The 18,929-nt window shown below is 38.3% G+C and overlaps 1 protein-coding gene across 1 annotated transcript in view; it reads right to left on the bottom strand.

Moving 5' to 3' along the window:
* Nucleotides 1–535: 535 nt before the first annotated feature.
* LOC135171037 (acetylcholine receptor subunit alpha-like 1) overlaps nt 536–18,929 on the bottom strand; it is a 58,153-nt gene continuing 39,759 nt past the window's right edge. Inside the window, exons 5-7 of the mRNA XM_064137322.1 lie at nt 14,097–14,277; nt 10,267–11,289; nt 536–7,826 (exon numbers count right to left, since the gene is read on the bottom strand). Of these exons, the coding sequence (XP_063993392.1) occupies nt 7,620–7,826; nt 10,267–11,289; nt 14,097–14,277 (1,411 nt within the window). The 3' untranslated portion in view covers nt 536–7,619. The remainder of the gene's footprint in view (nt 7,827–10,266; nt 11,290–14,096; nt 14,278–18,929) is intronic.

Below are 18,929 nucleotides of genomic sequence, written 5' to 3'. Positions count from 1 at the left end.
TGTTTCATTATTTTTATAAACTCTGTCATTCATGCGAATCTATACTTCATAAAACGAAGCAACACAGGATACAAAAAAAAAAAGAATGCGGAGAAAAAGAGAAAGGACGCGCAGAGTTTTCATTAAAATTTCAAGCGTTTTTTGCGGATCTGGGGACAAAGAAATATTCGCATAAATTCTCTAGCGAATGGTGCATCCGATGCAAACATATTCGGAATCATCGGGTTTTGCCATTTCCCTTTTTTCCGCGGTTTTATATACTTTTTCCAGTTCACGCCATATGCCGACGGTTTCGTGCAAACTCCTCGCGTGGCATTTGCCAGCAACTCCATTGAATTTTCAAAAAAATTAATATGATAATAGATTGAATGGCAGAAAAATAAAGGAATGAAATATATTAAATGCCGATGCTATCGTCTTTCTTCCTATACCCATATTTCTCATTCGTTAATTTTTATTTACTCCCTCTGTTTCTCCTCAGTGTGTCGGGGGATCATTGTGGATCAATGAATAACAACAACTCTGCTGATTATTTTTTAAACAATAATTTTAACCACTCGTTTATTTTTTTTTCTTTGAATCGTTTTACATACGATGGATAGTTGCGTGTAGAATGCAGACGTTAGCTTATAAATAGGTTAGTTTTCTTTTCGTTATCCATACATAATTGTGTTTTCTCTTGTTTACTTTTGTTGTCTCCTGTTATTTATTCACCATTTGTGGATTCATTAATTTTCGTCTGTTTCATTCCCGTTAGAGTAATGGCGTTTATTTAAGTAATTAATACTTTACACAGTGCCACACATACACGCATATGCACGCTCGTACACACATAAAGACATACACACACGTGTCTCTCAAAATTGTATTCATCATACATTATGATTAGTTAATTCTCATCATTCATTTTCACTCCATCTATTATATTCTCAATTAACTCCGTTTTAAATTCCTCTCTTCTATAAGTCCCCCCAGCTCAGCCTCACCTTTAATATTATTCGACTATTATTATTATTCATGTTTTTCTTTTCAATCATCTCTATCTACTTGTTCTCCTTCATTTTTCATCGTGTTTTTTAAATTTCGCGTATACGTCTTCTCGTTGGGACTGGAATCGCCGGTGGATGTGTTTCTGAGTGACGCCTGTCAATTAAATTCATGAATAATTCAAATTACGAGTCCATCATTTTTTTTTTCGTAGCAAATAAAAAATTCATATCGTCGAATGGAATTATGGTATGAACTGTGAGTGATATTTGAAATGACGGATATCACTCGATAATTCAAAAAAATAAATAAATCGTCCATTACCCATTCAATTGGTTTGTGATTACTTCTTGAGAACACGACAGCGGATAACGGACATTCACACACATATTCTTATCAAAGACACATACGGACGCAAGCGCAAACGAACGGACTTGATAGTCGAGCCATACACAAAGACAATGAGAGACCGGTACATCGTGTGTAGTTTTTTTCTTCAATTACGTCCTTTTTATTAGTTCGTTGCTTTGTTTTAATCAGAATTTAAATAAAAAATAATATGATTCCTTGAGTCATATTGTTTCTTAACGTGAGAATGTGTTAATTACGTAATTAATAGTAGGACGCAAGTGAGAAAATTGTGTAGCTGAAGATATAGATACATAGCAATTGTAAATATATGACACTAAAATGTTTTATGCATATCTCTTTTTCTATGTACAATATTTATATATTATTTTGGTAATGTGAGATAGCCTGAGGGCGTGACATTGTCAATAACGATTTTACCATTTTCATAGCCCCCCCCCCCCTCCTCCCTCTTTCCTCATACCATATATTAATAGCAATAATAGGTTTGACGAGGTGAATGTGTACATAAGAGTCAACAGATGAAATTTTTTTTATGCAATGGGGAGTTTAATATGACTATGTGCGTATTTATAACGAGCGTGAGGTGTTCTTTAAAATTTAATTTACAAAAGAATGTGTCATCGGTTTCCAGGTCCGAATTCAATTAGATGAACTAACATAAAATAAATAATAAGAAAATATAATCAACGATGATTTCTTGATCACTGGCCCGCGAAAATAACATACAATTGCATAATCACATTTTTCAATTGGGGGAATGAATAACTAGTTCGATTGCGATTATTTAAAGTACAATTATATCACATACCATTTTTAAAAATCAACAAATCGCTTGGACAGCCTATTATGTTCAGTTGGAACGGCGAGTCGATTCGATGAAACACACCCCCCATACCACTGATTAAAAAAATTTTTTTTAAGGATTAATTAACATTCATTCGGGAGAGTGTAATGCAGAAGGAATTATTTGAGTGCGTTCAATAAAATTTTTGAGAGGCGCTGGGATTAACGTCTTTCAAATGATTTCTCTTTCAATTTCTCAGGGATTCATGATTGAAAAAAAAACATTTTGCGTGTTCGTGTCTTATAATAAAATTAATGAAATCAACTGGTGAATTGAGGATATCATTGACTCATTAAAATCACTCTCACCATATAATTGATTATATGCAATTGATTTGCCTCTTGGTATACCAAAAAACGTTTCATGAAAGATTTACCAATGCTTACCTTATTTAAGTATTCTTGGTAGATCGTTAATACTAGGATTGATACGAATTAGCAGTTGATTCGGTATTTAGTTAGAAAAGATTCCAGAATTTTGTCCTTAATTACCCGTAATTTTATATTGTAAACATTTAGGTTATAGATTCGATACCGTTTCTCCATTTTTCTATTTAATCTATTATCAGTTACCTAGTTAATTCCACTTTTTTGCAATGTTTATATCTAGATTTTACAGGATTAAACAAAAAAAAAATTGAGTGACAATGTTCATATGGTTACATCTAGTTACAATAATTCACATTATTGTGATTAATACACTGATTATTTTCAATAATTTGTTGATGGTCAGCTGCAACTCACTATGGAGTATATTTTGAATGAATGATCATGTATCTAACGAAATATGATTTTTCAATGATGGTTGTAGAAAATGAGGTGTACAAAAAATGACAATTTTCTTCATCACACGAGAATTTATCTCTCGTTCGTTTTATATCTCTGGTTTAGAGTCATAACTGTAATATAATCTTAATTTAATTTATTTATAATACATATTTATTCGCATTTGGCTCCCGTCGAGGAAGACAACGGGATCGGATGACGGGGAAATATCTCTAGCAATTGATCTTCTCCTCCATCGATTCATTAAATTATTCACAAATTCTATTTCTCCTCAACTCTTCATCAGGTTTATCTAATAGGGCAGTCGTCTCGATGACGACGTGGAGCAATGGTGATCTGATTGTCATGAAAGTACTATCAGTTTAATGTAAATCTGTTGATTGTTCTCCCACAATTACGATGGTTAACTGCTCTTGTTCGAGTAATGACAAATAAATTTGAAAACACGGCCGACAGAAAAATAGATAAGTTGGCTCTATGTTATTGGCCCTTGCGTTATCGTCAGGTGTTACTGATACTGTTAAAGTGAAGGTAACGATTACCATAAAGTTTTAACGCAGCAATATATTGTTTTCCTCGGCCATTCGTAGCTAATTTTACGGACGGCATCATCTGGTGCAAGTCCGAATCTACGGCATTATCGATTGAAATTAACAATGTATTGTACTCGTCCCCATCAACGATGTTACGCATCTATTTTAGATGGATCGTAATTGTTCCGGTGAAAAACAGAAATGAGACAATAGGATTATGCAGCTTGACAAAGATTGCTTCATATGAGTCATATTGTAGAGGATGATTATCGTGATATTACTATTACTCTGTAGTTAATACTTGATGGATGTACTAGTTCAAATATGCACTAATTGGAGAATTTTGTTAATGTTATAAAAGGAATTGAGGGTGGCCTTCGTTCCAGATAAGTGAACACTCACTAATTCAATCGAGAAGCCAAGAGATCGGAGAGTTAGGTGAGGCCAAACAAGAAAGGTAGAGCTACATTGCCGTTGAAAAGCATTCAAGAGCAGCTGTTATGACACCTCATCCCGCTTCCTCGACGTACCGCCGCGTATTTACTCATGTTTCGACTCGCACATGAAAGTTCGAGACGCGAGCAATAGTCTTACGACGTAGGCTACTCCCAGGAAGACATGCGATAGTTTCTTGTAATTTTTTTCTCTCTATATTTTCAGCCGACCTTTGAGACAATCTTCTCTGCCAATCGCACAAACATTCGAGTAACAGCTGTGACGGGATCGATTGATTGTATTCATCTTATGTACAATTGGTTTGAGGAGATAATTGCCTGTCAATAAGTGAATTTAAACTCTAATCATCATTATTACTCTCTAGCCGTGAAATCCACGTGTGCATTGATCCTATCGTAGTCTACAAATAATCATTTACCTATATTGATTGCACTTTCCCCGATAAATTCTCCTAATTTATCGCAGTTTATCGTTATTAACGCGGATAATTTAACGCTTGATTATCAGACATTAACCGCCAAATCGAAAAAAAAATGGAAAACCTCTTAACAAATCATTACAATCAATTGATTTTTATAAAAATGCGAATAGTGTCATGGATTTGAGCTTCTGACATTTAACAATTATTGAGCGTTTTTCTTTGAGGTCTCTATCTACACTTTTTTCATTAAAAAATTTGCTAATTTCATCTCCATTATCTAACTATTTATCGAACGTTATCATTCAATCGTACATTAACACGTGCTCGTCAGCACTAGACCGCGAAAATAACCAATTTGATATTGTCATCAACACTTCGATCATTTTTGTCTCACAAATAATAATGAAACCTTGAAAAGTCGTGGAAAAAATTTTTCTTTAATGACCCCGTATGGTATTTGTCTCCTGTTCATTCGGTAAATGCGATTGACGTTGAGTTGCCTATTCACTTGGAAAGGATAAACACTTGTTCCAGATCTGCCAGACGCGATGACAAACTGGTTGTTTGAAGCGCGAAAAAATAAAAATAAAACATTATTCAAGGAAGAGAATTTTTCACTCCCTTATTGGTAAAAAAGTGGATAAAAGAAATTGAAGTCAATCAATCGATCCTATCGAGGCGACGATGTCTCAGATTAATTGCTTCAGCAGCTTTTCTAGTTCGACATGAACTCGATATCACCTATAATTTCCCATTTTTACATTACACTCGTATTAAACGTTTATTTCGAAATTCTTTAGCACAATCCCTTCTTTACGACTTATTACTATTATTATTATTACTATTATTATTATTATTATTATTATTATTATTATTATTATTATTATTATTATTATTATTATTATTATTATTATTGTTGCAGTTTCTGCTGTCACGTTCTCCATATCACTCACACCTTCATTTACAGACATTCACACTCAATTTTCTTTTTCGTACAGTCGTCGCGTTCACAAATGATTGAAATATGTTCGAGAAAAAGAACTTTGTGAATTTTTTAAAATCCTTTATGGATATTTGCTTGAAAGTATTAGTAATTAAACATTTACAAAAAATGCTGGGGTAATTATTCTCGCGTCCCACCGAGATGTCGCTAAGCGTGATATATTACGAAAAAACGTCCTAATATCCTCTCACAATTCAACAAATGATTATTGTTTATTCCCTTTCTCATCGTTCTCATGTACACACAATTCTGTTTCCTTTTTTTCCACTCAATTTCCATCGTATTTTTTGGTATTTTTAATAAAGTTTTTTTTTCATTAATATCTATTATATATAGTGCAATATGAGAGTGATTTAACTGATAATCTGGGCCATTTTTGCCTGACACCAGGGATCGATTACCCTTGAATTTGTGAAAATATGTAAAACATTATATTGAGGAAGTGTGATTTTCATATATCACTGATGCGTCATTTTGTCAAAGTAAGAAAATGTAATTAACCGTTGATGAAATGAAAAATTAGCCCACTGATTGGTGAAATCACCCGCACATTTAATATATATATAATATTCATATAACATTACCATTATCTTTAAATGAGCAAATAAATTGATTATTATAAACGCATAGCGAGGGGGATGGGGTTGGAAGCGCCATGTTTTTCATTTTCCCCCCTTTAATATTTTTTTCATCATTTTGTATAATAAATTGCAGAAAATTCCAACAACTTGTTTATAGTTTTTTTCTCAGCACTCTCGTTTTTCTTTCATAATTCCGTTGGACTGAACTCAATGCCCAAAAAAATGAAGTACCGAGTATCACAGCGAGATATCAAGGTCCAGGCGTATCTCACAAGTCTGTCGATATCCCGCTTTGAAATGTTGCGGAAAGTGTATTTCAATCCCTTTTCAATCATCCCTCATCTCTCTTAGCATGATTGTTTCGTCTTCCCCACCCCTCTCTAATCCTTTAAATTATGTACATTTATCTCTCAGTTGTTTCCTCTTCGTTGTCTCGGAGCTGATCTTTTCCATCGACATACTTTTTCACCGCTCCCAAAGTCTCATGGTGAAGTTTATATTCTAAGAATGCGTGACCTTTTCGCATGTCATCAGGCAATAGCATCGGCATAAATGACTCCTACGACATCGCTCAAATAAAAAAAAAAATATTTCTATTCAATTCCCTTCAACTCCCAACCCACTGTCATCCTCGCCCTCTTGCGCACATTCTCACGCCTCTTCTACCGTTTGGATAGAGGCCATCCTGAAATTGGCAGTTGTTTACAAGCAATGTATTTTTTTTTTTCTATTTTGTTACAATGTCTTCTTCTCGTGCTTATCCCCTCCTTGATTTTTCCTCCTATCATTATTTCAGTTTTATTATTTGAAAAAGAGTAATGAGGCGTCCATACTCAACTACGTAACCTCATTTTGTGCGTGTGTTTACTAAATGCTCGTGAAATTGTGTATGTGTTTTTATTTTTTACCAAGGTATGTTCCTCGACATTTTCGTTTCATTAATTATTAATAATCAATTGTATTACTTAATGTTTTTTTCTTCTGTTTAAATAACGTTTCATTTCTTCATTTATAAAATCGGCAGTTCGGCAAAAGTCTCTTCCGACATGGGTAACGCCGCGATAGCTCTATAGCCCCTTACGTATGAAACCTGATTTTACAAAAATACGTTAGATTTTTTTTTTATTTTTTTTTTTAATTTTTGGATATTTGGCACTTTCTTTAAAACTCCCGATGAACATCAATTGTTCGTTTGCTATCCCAGCCCCGTCACATTCGAGTCCTTGATCATAGAAAAAAATGACCAAGACTTGGACGGCAAGAACGGACTTGATTGTTCAGTAGTTAGTTTCCTCAATGTTTCATCATTTATTTTTTCAATTATCAAACGTTCGTGATTCCCACGCGAACGTGCCGTTCCTTTCAAGCGCCATTAAACGACAGTAAAAAGTGTTTTCATTTTTTTAATCTACCGCACCAAAGTGTCCAGAGCCTCCCAGGGACAATTGAGCACCACCAGATTGTTTCAACTATTAACGATGCAATATGTTGACTCATGTTATGCATTACAACAGCAATATAGATACTGGGGCCCACCCAGTAAAAATAATAGTAGCCATTTTGACATTATTTATCGTCGATGTAACACGAGCGATTGTATCAATAAACGCGGTACTCATGCCGCAAATAAAGGTCAACTAGTCATCCTCCTCTGGGCCCATGTTCATCAGCATCATTCTTCTCTGGGCAATTTTACTGTACATAACGTCTATTGGTTTTGTCTCATCATACAAACTTGGCGCTTGTAGAATAATGAGTACAGTACCGGCAACACAGGCGACTGTAAATAGCCAGAGAAATATTCTGTCTAGAACCATTGCAACGTATTTCCAGTCTTCTACAACCTGAAAATACAAAGAGGAGACAATTATGATAAAAATCTTGCTAAGAATTATTAAAAATCAACACATTAGGTTCGCTGACGGCAAATGAATTCATCTCTCTCCCATTATTAAAAATAAACAATTGTTTCCAAAGGAATTGACCTAGAAGGCAAGTTGTCGGGACAATTAATAAATTTCGATGGTCGTTCTTCATTCCGTCTTGTTATCCAACTGTCGCCATCATCCGCCTCATTATCCGAAAAGTTGAATAGAATGTGAAGGTGTGATACAATAACACTGTATGATTTAAGTCACTAACGAACTAGACAAAAGCGTGACTTGCTGTAGCTAAAACATTCAGCGATCTAACCCCCTTATCCAGTATGTCAAGATGGTTTTGAGATGGCAGACAACGGGTGAAGAGCTCTCGCCCCCTTCATTGTATTATCTTCCCTTGAAATTTAGCATAACACTTGCAGTTACCGAAACTCTGCCCCTGAAGCTTGAATCAGTTTCAACAATCTTCATTCGGTGGCTGCTTAACTGTGCTGATTCCTCATTACCTCCAGACCAATCAAGAAAATGAGAAGCTTGTTATCAAGTTTTTCAAGTTCTTAAAATGCCTCAGTATAACTGTGAACGTCATCCTTAGGATCTTTGACATAACTGGATTTATCTGTGTTGGCAAGTTATGAAATTACAATTTGCCTCATTCAATGATTCTGCAGTATGTTCCCTAATTATAGGCCACTTAATCCTAAAAATAGTCAGTTGAATTACAAAGCATATATGCATTGTTTGCCTTCAAAACTTTCAATGGCCTTACAAGTTCCGTCCAACAAGGACTTGCTCTAACTCCACCAAAGATGCAAATTCAAACTATCCACATAACATCTCCAGCACAATCCTCATCATCCTCCTTCCCCCCATTCTGCAGAGTAACACTTTTGGCAAGCGAATTGCAGGGACCTGCCGCAGTGCGTTCCTCGTAGATACTTTGCCGATGTAATTTATTCGTCTGTATTCCACATTACCCCATCCTTGTTCAGCCCTCCCTCCTTCTTGAGCCCATACAAAATCTCATTCCACTATCTGTTCCACTTCTGTCTTTACCTTCTCCTCCACTATTTGGGCGACCCCTAGAGGCATACGTAACGCTTCCACGAGTCTGTCTCTTCTGTATTTGCGCTACGAATGCTTCCGGGCGAATCGAAAAAGTATTTCCAAGAGATTTTCTCTTTCTACTTTAGCTTGGGCTGGTTCGTCTCCGGGTCTGGGATATCCTCCCGTGGGGCTTCCACCAGCAATTTCTTCCCGTAAATTCCACTTATTTCAACCGTATCCAAGGATTTCTATGAAAAATTCTTTATTCATTGTGTTTTTTTTTCTCCTAGTCTTCCCTTTCTCACTCCTTGTCTCCTCTCGTTTCCATTCTTGAAGCACATCCGAGAGAATTATATTACTTTATTTCCACGTTAGTCTCTCTCTCTCTAATGTTATTCATTTCAACCATTTATTTCAATTATATTCTCTTTTATTTGCTGTTCCGTGTTCATCTCCATTGCCAAAAGTAGAGAAGGGCGGAATTACAGGGAAGAAAAATTGAAAATGGGAGGGGAAAAATGGAGGTGAAAATTTCATCCGGTAGAATCGTTAGCGAACCGTAAACTTTACCAGACGGCAATGAATGCATTGGATTCCCCGACTGAAAGCCAATTGAAAGCAGTGGAGCGAAAATGCGAACGAATTCGCGAATAAAAGACAAAGAACAGAGAACGGCAGAGATAAAGTAGAAAACAAAAGAAAAACGATACTGGCGATACCGACGATACAGAAAAACAGATTGAATATCGAAAACTCGATCAATAATATCTGATAAGGAATTATATAGAATATTACTAAAGATTTTTCATCATAAAATTTATTGATAAATCATAGCGATCAAACATAATTAATTCCCTTGTCGATAATACTTGCGCATCATAGGGGTGTTTTATAATGGAAAAAAAGGAATGCATTTCCATCTTTTAAAAATAACCTGACATGCTTCATTTGGCGAGATTGATGTGCATGCCAATTCAGAACTATTTTCCAAAGACTTTTAAACCTCCAACGTTCCCAACGGAGTCATAGATTACAGGAACACAAACTTGTTAGCCCATTGGGTATAGACGTGGCCCGCCAACACGCCTTTTGACTCATTAACGACCAAACGTGGCCACTAGAACTGGTAGAAGTAAAGGGAACAAATTTTATCGATCCAATGGATCTCGATAGTTTAGAAACAAGGCTGAATTAGTGATATAGCTAAAGATTTCACCAGACGTCACCAGATGCACATTGTATCGTGCTCAAAGTTTAGTCTGGTGAAGTGTCTTGCTGCATCACTCTTCTGCATTGAATCAGGGAGAGAGATGTATAGTAAATCATGAAATAATGAGTCATAGCAATTATTACTTACGCCCTCGAACTTGTCCTTGTTTTTGGCGTGTTGAGCAATGAATCTGGCGTCCTCGATCGTTTTCTCGATCTCCCTCGCCAGCGGTCTTTCAAACGTTGGACTTATATCCTCGTGTACATAACCAGGACTTGTTGGTGCAAAAATATCATCATCAGCACCTGTCAGCTGTATACCTGAAGGTGATTCGTCAAAACGTGGTGCAACAGGACAAACTGGCCCAGCTGCTGTATCATACCTATCCCTGACGACTTGCTGTATCGTCGGTACTGATGACACTGGGACCGGTGGTATAGCTGGTAATCCAGGTAAATCAGCAATTTCATAAGTGTCACTATATCGTTTATCATACGGATCAAACTTGTCAGTCTCTTGTGGTACATGAAATACATCGGTGAGTATGACTTCGGGCGGTTTGTCATCAGCATCATCAGGATCATAATCATCACCATTAGTTCCATCACCATTATCATCTTTACTCGGTCTCTCAATGAATAGATACTTTGGTAGTATCTCAATGAACACAACGCGCACCCACTTAGCCATGCGATGGGTAACCGGTGAACGAAAGTTAACATTCAATACCGCTATTGTCACAACCACTGACAGTGTCACTAGGACCATTGTGAATAATAGGTACTTGCCAAGAAGCGGTACTGTTAGCGATGTGGGCGGTATTATCTCAACGAGAAGTAGAAAGAACACGGTTAATGACAGTAAAATTGATATTGACAGTGATACTTTTTCACCACTGTCACTTGGCAGATAAAATACAAGTACCGATAGAAATGATATACCAACGCATGGAATTATGAGATTAACCGTGTAGAACAGGGTTTTACGTCTTAATGTTAGGTAGAATATTATGTCGGGATATGGCTCCTCGCAACATATGTAAAACTTTTCGTTTCTCATTGCAGGCACTTTTAATATGTCCCACTCTACGGAGATGTAGTAGTCGGTTAAATCAATACCGAGGTCGATTGTATTTGAGTCCTCGCCCTGTTCAAGATGCCGTAGATCAACCTGTAATCATAAAAAAGATAGATTAACACTTTATCTTCAAATTCAGGTAGATCAATACTCGTCGAATCAGATTTATAGTCTATAGATGAGGATAGAAATGTGCTTGAGGAGAAGATCATATTGAGAACATGGAGAACGAGCGATTTTCTAAAGTACCAGGACAAGCTGGTGAAGGATCGATAAGTCGATGCACCCAATGGTTAAGTGTGCGGCTGAGTGGTGGATGGGAAAAAACGTTTGCGGTCCGATAAGTCAGACGTTCATCCAACGATCGGAGTCATCGTTCATCGGGCCGCGTCGGCCTCGTTCCTCCGGCTTATCACCCGTCTTTTATTCCCTTCACCACGCCTGCCGTCGGCCTCCAGCTTCCAACACAAGTGAGAAGGAAAAAGCAGCCATGTGGTAAAAAAAAAAAAAAAACAAGGTGAAAGACAAAAAAAGACTCCGATAAAGAGTATAGAATACCTCTTGACAACATTCCCTAAGCGTCAACTTAACCTAACCTAGGCTATTCTCTATTTTTCTTTCATCATGTAATTCATGAAGATCGTTTGATCGTCTTGCTTGGTAACTGCCAGGGAGACACAACAATTGGTTGTAAAGTGTGCTTAGGAAAAATATTCTACAGAAAGCTGAAAATAATGTTGACGTAAAATCCAATAAAAGTCGTATGAGACTTGAGAGGGTAATGCGGAATTGTTACCCTCTTCATCGTTCGCCCTGGGTGATCCCTTCTCTTTTTCTTTTTCCTGAATGAACAGCATTTCCGAATGATGAAATATGCAGGAAAATCGAGGGGTCAATTATGCATTCGCGGTGGAAGGTATAGTGGAGAAATGAGGACAAAGGATAGGGTATATATATACGTTGGGCCAGTGGCATAACACACTAACCTCACCTCACCCAACACTTTTTGGATTCAAACCCTTCATTGACTTTACTCCACCGAGAAGCGACGACAGGCCCTCCATGAATATTCGACCTTTCCAAACTTTCTAGATTGTATTCACAAGAAGCCTTTGTCTTCCATCTTGACAACTACTCCGGCAAATTTGTTTTTTTCCCCCTTACCGTCGAAGAATCAAACACTCGACAACTGGAGTTATCATCCATGCGATGATCATTTCATGCTCAACATAATTTTTGCACGATGTTCATAATCCAGGAATATATAATGCTACTATTCATGCTGATGCTGTCAGGAATTACCTTGTGTCGTTGAAACATTTTTCTGCTAGAGCGAACTCAAAGTGAAGTGAAATTTAAAAGAGTGAGGAACAAAAGAGTCTTTCACGTGTAGTTCTCATGGTCTTATTGGACTGTTGTAGTTTAATATACCTTCATTCAATTTTTACGTCCGGATCAATGGAGACTTTGAGATGCACTGGGGTAATTCCAGTGATGCACATAGAAACTTGTTTTCAATAGGGAATTGTTTGAGAAAATCTTTTGTACGTATTACTGGGACTCATTGACCCCGTTCAAACATAAATTCCCATCTGATGTAGAATATATTTTTAATTTGGAATCCTGATAGTAAATTCACTTCAAGTAAGAGTGAACATTCAGTGACAAGTTACCATCCAAAGGGTTTCCATATTAACCCGTCAACCAAGAATGAATTTATCAAATAAAGCAGAAAAACAATCTAAACCTCAAGAAAAATAAGAAGGACATGCACCGTTATGTGTTTCTACTCATTTCTCTTCTCTTTTTACAATCATATTTGAGGATCGTATGAGCCAAAGGATGGAGCGAGAGAAGGGAGAAGCACTAGAAAGGTGCTTCCAAGGATTTATCCTCGCTGGGGTGCACCCGTATAAAACTCTCGGACAGGCGGATTTGTCTGCCAAGAGCAAATCCGCCCTCGCAAAGGGGCTCTTAGAGACAGAAGAACATGAAAAAGAAAACTGGGTAAAGAAGTGAAAAAAAACGAGGAAGAAGAAGGTGAAGAGAGTTGAAGGGAGTAGGCAGGATGCAGCCGATGAATCATGTGCATTGTATTGACAATATTTTCCCGGCTTCTTTAGCCCAGGACAAGTGTATAGATTTGCCTCTTTCTCGCTTCATCCGCACCCTCCCCCCCCCCCACATGCCACGCGTTCTCTCATTCTATTCTCAGAACTACGGGATGAGCAAAAAGGACAAGCGGAGAGGGGCAAAAAAGCTGAAAGAATACCAGAGAGAAGAATTGATACGTCTCTCATCGTGAGTGCGATTGTTCGTTTCGGTTTAACAATAGCAAAGAGCTGACGTTTGGAAATACCGAGATGATGTACTTCACTGATGATCCTCGAGGAAACAATTTTTACAGGCAGTTTATTTAGTGAAACCCATGTGATGCACTTGGAGAATGAAATTTTCAACGTGAGGTTGTATCAACAGCTGATGCTTGCTTGCAAGTTTTTCAATCTCAAACGTTGGACTATTGATGGATCACTTTGTTCATCGGTTCCTCCCTATCTTGAGTAAATATTTGAAAAGTACGGCATAGCTGGCCTCTCACCTTACTCTTTGTTCACTGTTTACTCCTACAATGCATCTATCTATATATTTTCTTCCAATAATCCTTGATATTTGATTATCGTCGTATGATAATTACGTAATACATAGCATAAACGTATCTGGTGTGGTGAATTCCACAAGGCAAGAACACCAAATTTACCATATGTCATTTATTTATACAACTTTGTTGCCTATAGATGTCGCCTGGCTATCAAGCACCGTCAATTGTCCATGAAATTTTGAAGAGATACCATAGCATGCGGCGCTAACTGAACAACCATATTTAGATGATATATACATACCGTATAACCATCGTACGTCCACGAGCCGAACTTCATAAAGCATGTTTGCTCGTCGAATGGAAAATACTCAACATTAATCTCACAAAAGGACTTGTATATTGCCGGTGGTTTCCATTTCACTTTGCCAGAGTGATGTAGAATCGCCTTGGTCATTATCGTCACCTCGTAGTTACCGTCCGCACTGAAAATAATCAAGTAAAAACATTATTTTGACCAACTAATTGGACATGATTTTCAGGCATTGTGACTATTATGGCTGATCACGTAATTGATTTGTGGGGGTGAGTACAGACAATCTATAATGATCTCATAATGCCTTGTTGGCCATCCCTTCGGTGTCTATTTGTCAAGATGTTGTGTGCGTCAATTGGTAAATATCGATTTGGAGGGTTTTGAGGGGCTATTTGAAGGGCTTGGGTGAACCAGGTTTGGTGAAAGAACACAATCATAATAATAACACGTTAATTTGAAGGTGCTAAACTTGAGTCTTCATTTTATATGAATAGCAGATGAAAATTCAGGGGGTAGCTCAGCGGGTGCGGTGCGGTTCGTTTTAGGAAAAAAATAACTGTACCGGACGTCGAAATAGCAAGGGCAGAGAGAGAGAGAGAGAGAGAGAGAGAGAGTAGCGAAAGCTCTTCTCCATTTTTATCGCCCGTGCGAGAATGAGCATAAGGCGTGCGATATATCATCAAGATGAAGGAGGACTGAGGGGGGGGGGGAGAGGATGGTGAGTCACGTAGTGAATAACGTCGGGACTGGGAAGGAGGGGGAGTGAAGGCTGTTGGATCGGCCGAAAGTTGGAAAATTTAGCGACGTCGTTCCTAGCGGAAGACGCGGCGGGTTCCATGCTCCCTCAAAGCCGGGAGATTTAGTCTGCCACAGCTCTCCTGACCCTGGGGTGGGGTCGGGTGTGTCGTGTGGGGGATCGATATAGTACGTGGATTTGGTATCTCCATTTTCTGGGAATCCGGAGTCGAGACTTGAGGGTCAAATTTCAACGTGCTTCAGGGTGAGTGGAAGAGACGGGGTCGGGAACAGGTGGAGAAGATGGCAGATTAGAGTAGGTTGACTGTGCAGGGAATTACTCCTATTAAATTGTTCTTTTAATCTCAGACTCATTTTGAATATTGAACCAATAGCTTAGCTTAATCCATCGATGCAACTTGAAATTTCCCAGAAATATACCACAAATTTCAACGCTTACTCTTCAACTTCTTTTATTTCATTCTTTACAACCATATAACAACAAAAAAGCAACTACCACTTTCAATATTTTTTATCCTATCTACTATTGAACGATTCAAATAAAATACAGGGTCATCCCCTTTAAAATCCCCCAATTTTATGGCAATCGAAATTTCATCGTCATCAACAAAATCCTCGTGAATTTTTATCTCCAAAAATTGTACGAGGAGTACTGGAAAATTTTCCATGTACAGAATTCAAACGAGTTTGATACACTCCCCCTCCCTATTCGACCCTATCACTATAAATACAGACAACCCTCATACGTGTAAAAAAATCATAATGGAGGAATGGCTGTCGACTCGAAAAGGTCCGTATTCACCGATACATACGAAAAAAGACGGGCTATAAAGATGAGATGGAGAGCCAACATACACACATACACTAAAAGTTGAAACATTTTCGCTGTGTCGAGACTATTAAACTCACGAGTGTAGAGAGTAATATCGGAGATAAAGGGAGACAGCAAATGTATATATCAAGGGTTGGGTATATGTGCCAGTGAAATCGATGTAACAGCATTGCCATGCGGAAACGTGGGTGCGGTGCCGTTGACAGGACGATACGAGGCAAGAAAACGTGGGAAGCAACCCCCCAACCAGTCCTTGGGTGGAGGCACAAGGAAGAGCTTTCGAGTGTATTATTGTCTTTCATTTACTATTTGGGAAAAGAAAATAACCAAGATAACTAAAGTGATAAATGTATAGAACTTAATTCTGATTTCCTCGTGTTTACGATATTTTCCTATTTTATTGATACAGCCTGAAAGAATTGTAAATAATAATGATAAGGGCCACACAGACAAACCGGTAATTGAAGAGGAGCACGAAAAAAGACAATTTGTCTGAATAAAAAAATGAGGAATAAAGATGGCTTGAGAATGAAAAATGAAAAATTATGGGAGATGGTCAGCTGTAAAAAAATATCAGCGTCGTTAATCTTTGAACTGTTGGCATTGCCGAGAGCCTGGAAACCGTCAATGCAGAATGCGGCGAGCCTCTGCAATTCCGGAGTTCTCCCCATCTCCCTCGCTTCAAGTATAGTAACGCACATAAACATCGTGCAGACACATAACCCGAGTTTCGCATACACTGGGCCGGGGGTGGCTGCATGTTTTCGTAATTCCACCGGTGAAGGCCATTAGGAAACACCGTTCAGAATAACCTAACATACACGTTGGAATATAGAATGGGCTTAGAGAGGAGTAACCGCACGATAACCAGACTTTGGGCTGGACGAAGAGGATAAATTTTCACTGAGATGTTCCCAAGAATCGACATGAGCCGACGGTATCGCGATCTCCTGGACAAATCCATTCAAACCGATGATATGAATAGGTAGAAGTAGGGATGACAAACATAGTCAGTATAAATCACAACTACACGAACATAGAGCCGTTCGCGTTGGCGAATTCAATACACATGTCATCCTCCCTCCTCCCCATGAATTGCGAAATTTCAAACTCTCTTTGTAACTGGAAAAAAAAAACTTTTCCACGCAAAGAGAGACCATTTATACTTCCCGGTAGCTCTATTCGTTCTATGTTTTTAATATTTCCCTCCCTTCACGGTCGTTTTCCTTTCATAAGACTGCAAGATTTTTCTAGCCGGAAGATGAAAAGCCTTGAGAGTACAACGCAAAAAATGTTTTTGACGTGTAAATTTTTTTTACCCCGTGCTTTTTTTTTTACTCATTATGTTTCGAATTTTTTCCTACCGTGCATTCATGAGCTTGTTTGATAAACTTGGGAATTATAGCGATTACTATTCTCAACTAGACATAAAAATTAAGTGCTTTGTTGTGGTGAAAATTACAGTGGGCAAAATATATACATATATATACAGATTTTTTTTAAAACCAAAGTTAAAATGACGAGAGCTTCAACAGAGGCATCTCACCAGCTCGTTAAACTGTGGACTCAAAGGGGGAGATTTTACATCAGCGATAGTAGGACTTGCAGTGTTTTCAGTCAGTACAGAAACTGGAAGACTTGGTCGGAAATGGGAAATGTTGATGATATAAATCACAATGAGCATGTGTACGCGCTTATGGGAGGTAAGCACGACAGCGGCCCCTTCACTTGTAAAATCAATCATCACTTACCTCAAAAAGCTCAATCTCTGTGAATTTTTCAGAGGACAACATTTTCTAAAAACTTTAATTTGAAAGTGAAGGATCATAAGGATGTCGAGGTCAGGCAAGTTAAAGGTATGAGGATTCAATCGCTGGGAATAAATCAATCAATACTCGAGGTGAATCGCAACCAAGTTTCACGTAAATGACGTAATATAGCAGGATTGCCGCCCGACGTGTTTCAGACCAAATGTACCTTCAATGTTTTTAACTCTTTGGAAAAATAAATGTCGAACTGGAGAAAGCTTTTCGAAGTCATTGCTTGATGCAAGAGGTTTTCCCGGGGCATGCACGTACCAGTAAACGCGATTCCAAGGGGCTAGTCAGGAATCCCGTTATACCTCCAGTAGTATACCTAGATGGTTGTATGAAACGAGCCACCCAGGAGTTTGGAAAACGTGTATACATATACGCTGGTCCATACTATTGCCATCCATCTTTAAGGCGCGCCATCGCTTTATTACTGGCGACGCCCGCGTGCTAGAAGTTGGTCGACGGCAGCTCCCTACCCTCACCTCTCAGTAGTTGTACAGTAGCCAAAAGTGATAGAGACAGGGTAAAAAGGGGGAGTGAAAAAGAGACAGCAGTGCCGGTGCAAGAGTCAAGAGGACAGAGCCAGCTTGGACACCGAGGGAGATAAAGGATTTGTAACAATGGCGTCTTGGGAATAGCGAGTGGTCGACTGGAGAGTAAGGGGCTATCTAGTGAAAGGAAAGGACGCGGATCGATTCATCCCGGCGATGTCTCTCTCATGAGATTCAACTCTGTTACAGTGAATCTATTTCTAGGAATGATGTCAACTCGGGAAATGGCCAGTCAATGCCTTTGACCAATGGCCCATTACCCGAGTCTATGGACAGGGATGAGATGAATTTTGAGGGTCAGATAGGTTCAGTCAAGAACATTGGATTTCGGTGATGCATGACTCGTATGTTGAATCATTTGGGAGAATGGAATTGTCTGATGGAGATCGAGATTACAGATTGTGATAGGAGGAATTGGTAATCATTCCCAGTGAATTGTGGTTATAATTTAGGGGCTTTATGATTTGATTTGGTGATATGTGGAAGAGCCACTGGCAATGAGCTGAAGACAATTATTCGAGCTATCTTTTCCCTGTGTAATTCTGAGTTTTTGTGGCGTTTGGTTCGTAACTATGAGTGGAAGTTGGTCGGTGGGGAATTGACATTATCAAGCAGTTGATAATTTAAGAAGCATTGAGCAAGAACTTGAGCCAACCTATGCTATTTAATAATAGTACATTGAAATAAGAAGACAGAAAATGAAATGAATATGATGGTTGAATGAAAGACCCAAAGCTTTGTCGACGATTGCTGAATCAGCAGGTTTCCCAGAAGAAAGAACTGGGCTACACTTGCAAAAAAAAAACTACAGAACGAGACTAGAACAATCAGACGGAGGAGAAAAAAATAAACAGACGAGGGGTCACGT

Source organism: Diachasmimorpha longicaudata, chromosome 18 (genome assembly GCF_034640455.1).
Source record: "Diachasmimorpha longicaudata isolate KC_UGA_2023 chromosome 18, iyDiaLong2, whole genome shotgun sequence".
NCBI lineage: Eukaryota > Metazoa > Arthropoda > Insecta > Hymenoptera > Braconidae > Diachasmimorpha > Diachasmimorpha longicaudata.
This window is presented reverse-complemented; position numbering and strand designations above follow the sequence as displayed.